The sequence below is a fragment of the Haemaphysalis longicornis genome, unplaced genomic scaffold, assembly GCF_048455015.1.
Source record: "Haemaphysalis longicornis isolate Haplotype H1 unplaced genomic scaffold, Haemaphysalis longicornis Haplotype H1 scaffold_2, whole genome shotgun sequence".
Lineage (NCBI taxonomy): Eukaryota > Metazoa > Arthropoda > Arachnida > Ixodida > Ixodidae > Haemaphysalis > Haemaphysalis longicornis.
This window is the reverse complement of record NW_027526295.1, coordinates 213,011,198-213,015,657: the sequence shown is the minus strand read 5'-3', so window position 1 is coordinate 213,015,657 and position 4,460 is coordinate 213,011,198. Positions and strand designations below refer to the sequence as shown.

The 4,460-nt window shown below is 53.7% G+C and overlaps 1 protein-coding gene across 1 annotated transcript; it reads right to left on the bottom strand.

Moving 5' to 3' along the window:
• Positions 1-836: 836 nt before the first annotated feature.
• Positions 837-2,666, bottom strand: LOC144168491 (solute carrier family 22 member 7-like). The gene has a single exon (XM_077697461.1). The coding sequence runs from the start codon at positions 2,664-2,666 to the stop codon at positions 837-839; it is 1,830 nt and encodes a 609-aa protein (XP_077553587.1).
• Positions 2,667-4,460: the final 1,794 nt, after the last annotated feature.

Below are 4,460 nucleotides of genomic sequence, written 5' to 3'. Positions count from 1 at the left end.
CGGTAATGTTCGCGAAAGAGAGATCACACACACACACACACAACTACAAAGAAAGAAAGATGCATTTATTCACAGACACCTATTTGGGTTGTCGTTGTACTTGATTGCTAGAGCGGATCTCAGCTTTGAAATTTCGTGTCAGTACTCCTTTAAGCGGGCGCATTAGCCCTTCTCACGCCCGATTCCTGGCCAATCCCCCACGTGGGTATGTGCCATGTCAGCGGCCAGGCAGCGCACGCCCATCTCCCCCGTTGCCAAGGAAGACGAGGAGATTCCTGGCCAATCCCCCACGTGGGTATGCTATGCGGACATCGCCGGTGGACGCAGGTTCAGGGTCGCTTAAGAAGTGCATTCGCACTTAAAAGCTTCCTGGTTATTTATTGAGGCCTCAGTGTGCCACCCTTCGGAACGTTCATATATGCGCGCAGTGTAAACGACCGTACGCATAACAGTTAGGGAGATGGTGAGTAGGCCGCAGTCGGCCCACTATATATGTACAAGCAACTTCAAAAGGTTTTTTTTCCCTAAGTGTCGCCCTTAGTAGAAAAGAACACAGATCCACTTATTATCTATAAGCATCTAAATGATTCCTCAAGTACACCAAAAAGGTTAAATAGCGTGACGTTTCTCTATGAAGATAAATAATTTCCCCAAATCAACCGAAATCTTAAACTGAACTAGCGTGACACCAGCATCGCACGGAGTAGAAAAAAAAATATGGTCGGCGAATATTGTTACGAAGGAAAAAATATAAAGCGACGACGTCATCACAACCTAAACGCAAAACTAAAACGACGGTTCTAAAAAAAAAAAAAGGTGCACATTTCGTTCATCTCCTAGTTTTCTGATTCTTTCACTGGTGCTATGCGAAAGTTGGCTATCGGCTTTTCTCCCGACTCCGCCGCCCTCCGAGACACTGATGACTGTCCCGATGACCGTCCCGATGACCGTCCCGATGACCGTCCCGATGACCTTCCCGACTTTCGCGGCGACTTTCCCGATGATTTTGTGCCCACGTCTCTGCTCTTGGGCTTTGCCGGTTCTTCGGGCCGTTCTTTGAGCGATTGCTGCATGTGGTCCATGACTCGCTTGGTCATCGTGGAGGCCCGCCTGGAGGCCGTCTTAGCGCACTCGACCGTGGTCTGACGGGGCAGGCGACGCATGGCAAGCAGCGATGCAAAGAGCAGGGCGCCGGACAAGGCGAAGGCGGTGTCCTCGCGACCGATCTTCTGGAGCACGAGGGTCACAGAGGCGAGTACCGCTCCCAGGCGACCGCAGGCAAAGGTCCAGCAGACAGCGGTTCCACGCACGGCCGAGGGGAACAGCTCCATGGCGTAAACGAAGCAGAGGACGCTGCCGGAATAGTAGAACGCCTTGGCCAGTATCAGCAGGACCTCGCTGACGAGGAAGAACCCGGCGCCCACCGTAAGGCTCAGGAGGCACTGAAGTACGCCGATCATTATGAACCAGCCACTGATGACGGCGAGCATCGTGACCCTCCTGATGAGCACGTGCATCACTGCGTAGACTGCAAGTGTGGTGAGGAAAGAGGGCAGGTGGAGCCACACGCTCCTCCGATGCAGCGGCGAAAAAAATATCACGAACGCGGCGAACGTGATCGTGAAAAATGAAAAGCACATGATGAACGCGCGCTGCCGGATGGAAAGGCTACCGAGCACGTCTTGGTGAACCGTTGCGAGGCGCGCGGCGTTCGTAGACACGTCTTCCGTCAGCTTGTTGAGTTGCCACGCAGTGCTCGAGATCGGGAAGGCGTTCGACTTGGCGGCAGACAGCATAACAGCCTCTGCGGACTTCAGCCACCCCTGACCGGTTAGCCAGCGCGGAGACTCTTCGATGTACGGAAGGGCCGGCAGCAAAAGCACGGTGGGTAAGAGAAAAAACGCCTGCTTCGTTTTCCAGTCTAGCTGCACGGGTGTCCAGCAGACGTACCACAAGTCGGAGAATACTACGCCAATCGTTCCGGCCAGGACGATGTGCAGCGGTCTGTTTTCGTGAGTTGTCACCTCGAAAAGAGCGACGGCGGATAGCGCCATGGTCACAGCGGCGCTTCCCCCGACAAAGAACCTGAAGGAGGCGTACACTGCGTAGCTTTGGGAGCCGAAGGTAGCGGTGGTGGAGACCAGTAGTGTAATTATCGCCGCCAGCAAGACGCGGTACCGCCCGCCCTTGTCCGCAAGGGATCCCGCCACTATGGCGAACGCTGCGCAGGCGCCGTTGTGAACCTGGATCAGGACGGCGATGAGTGACCGCCTTTGGCAGACCAGGTTCCACTCACTCACGATGGTAGTGCTGGCCAACTCTTGTTCGTACTCCCACTCCTCGCAGGGCATGGTGTTGTTGGGTTCGTCCGGGTGCTCGTAGCGGAAGCATCGGCTGAGGCTGCCGTCCGGTTCCAGAGGGATGGCCGAGGTTATCCAGGAGGCAGCCGACATGTTGGAGTGCGGAGGGCGCTTGCACCAGTGGCCCACTTCTGGTGTGATGAGGTAGAGGACGAAGCTGTTGGTGTTCATCAGGAAGAAAGCGAGGCTGCAGAAGAGCAGCAGCCTCCTTTGGAACGGGCCGTGTCCGAAGGCGTCGTAGCAGTCGAAGGACTCGCAAGTGAGCAGGTCCTTGGACAGCAGCCTACTGGGCAGCAGGAGATTCATTCCTTCGCAAGAAGGCTAGAGCGAGGAGACTCTTGGGGTTTTCGCAGCGTATCGAATATCAACGAACCCGTTCGAGGTGGTGGCGGGGGTCAGGTGAAAAAGCTGCTGCACGAACGGTCTTCTTCTTCTTCTAGCACTTCGTAGGAGTGCCACGCACTTGAAGAGGCGATGACGACGTTGATCTCGACCAGATGGCCCGTATGCGCTATTTGGAAGATTTAGCAGTAGAAAGGCATCCGTCCTTTTATCATTATTCTTTCATTTCAGTCGTGTACTGATTGGCGCTTCTTCCGTTTGCCCTTTACGCCCTTTATGTACGGCTCAGGTCACATCAACTGAGAATAAAGACGATTGTAATGGTGATGATGATGATGAATAAAGTTTATTGTTCGGAGTTGAGGTGCTGGTATTAGGGCACCCTTACTATTTATTGTCGTTTACTCGCGACCAATGGCAGTAAATATATTTAATGGGCCTTGTCCGTACCAGGAAAGAACACAGCAGGCCTCAAAGCACAGCTACGCAAATGCCAGAACTGAATGGTAATGTCGCCCTTTCAGCTCTTCTTCTTCTTCATTCCCGAGCATAGGGAATCGTTGGGAACCGCAAACCTAAGCGGCGAGAAGACGAGAAGATGACCGTGCGTCAGTATGTTTAAGTGATAGCAGAACTGCGGCATTAAAAGAAAAAAAATCCTTGTGACACTTAAAGGGGCCATGCAGACAAAACACAAGTTTGGTTCATTCGAAAGATTGCCTCGTTAGAATCATACTTACACCACTTTTAACGTAAACTTCGCTCAAATAAGCTATATAATTAGGGGAAAAAATCCCGGGCCATCTCCACTGACATGAAACCTGGGGAGGGGCGAAGCATGCAGTGTATAAGTGTATTCTTGGCGCCTTGGCGTTTTTGCCAACTGAGATGAAACCGCTCGGGAGGGGGGGGAGTGGGCAGATGTATACAGCTTGGCTGTAAAAATCTCTTGTCTTTGAAGCAGCCATTGCCCTCGCAATGACCCAAGCCATGAGTCCCAGCATAACGATACTGTCTGATTCACAAGCTGCCTGCCGTCGTTTTGCACTCGGACGAGTCTCGGCTCTTACCCTGGCCATCCTTTCTCAATGCCCCACCCTCCCTCATGCCCGCATAGTGTGGACACCCAGCCACACTTCCCTCCCTGGGAACGAGGTGGCACACGCCACCGCCCGAGCTCTCCTTCACCGGGCATTCCCAGAAGAGGGCAACAATGCAGCCAGTATTACAAACTCCCTTGCGCCCCTCTCCCAAACATACACCGACATACTCTACCACTACAGAGCAACCCGACGCACCTATCCCCCTCCCCACCCTTCCCTTTCTACCGCTGACGCCTGCATTTGGCGCCGACTTCAAACCAACACTTATTACAATCACCTCCATCTCCACCACATATCCCCTACTTACTACCCACTCAACTGCCCCCAATGCGATGAGCCTAACACCACAGCTCATCTCGTATGGACGTGCCCCACCAACCCTCCACCACCCAGATCCCCTACCCTTGAGCAGTGGGAGTGCGCGTTGCAGAGCTGCCAGCTCGAAGACCAGGAGGCCCTGATCTCTCGGGCGAAGATGGCAGCCGCGGCGCGCGGCCTACCGGAATAGGATGGCCGCCCACAGCTCCTAACTCTTTTTCTCCCCAACCCCGTCCCTGCTTTTCAATAAACGTTTTCTCTCTCTCTCTCTCTCTCTCTCTCTCTCTCTCTCTCTTTGAAGCACGAAGCGCTCTAGCGCGACGCGTAAACGCATAAA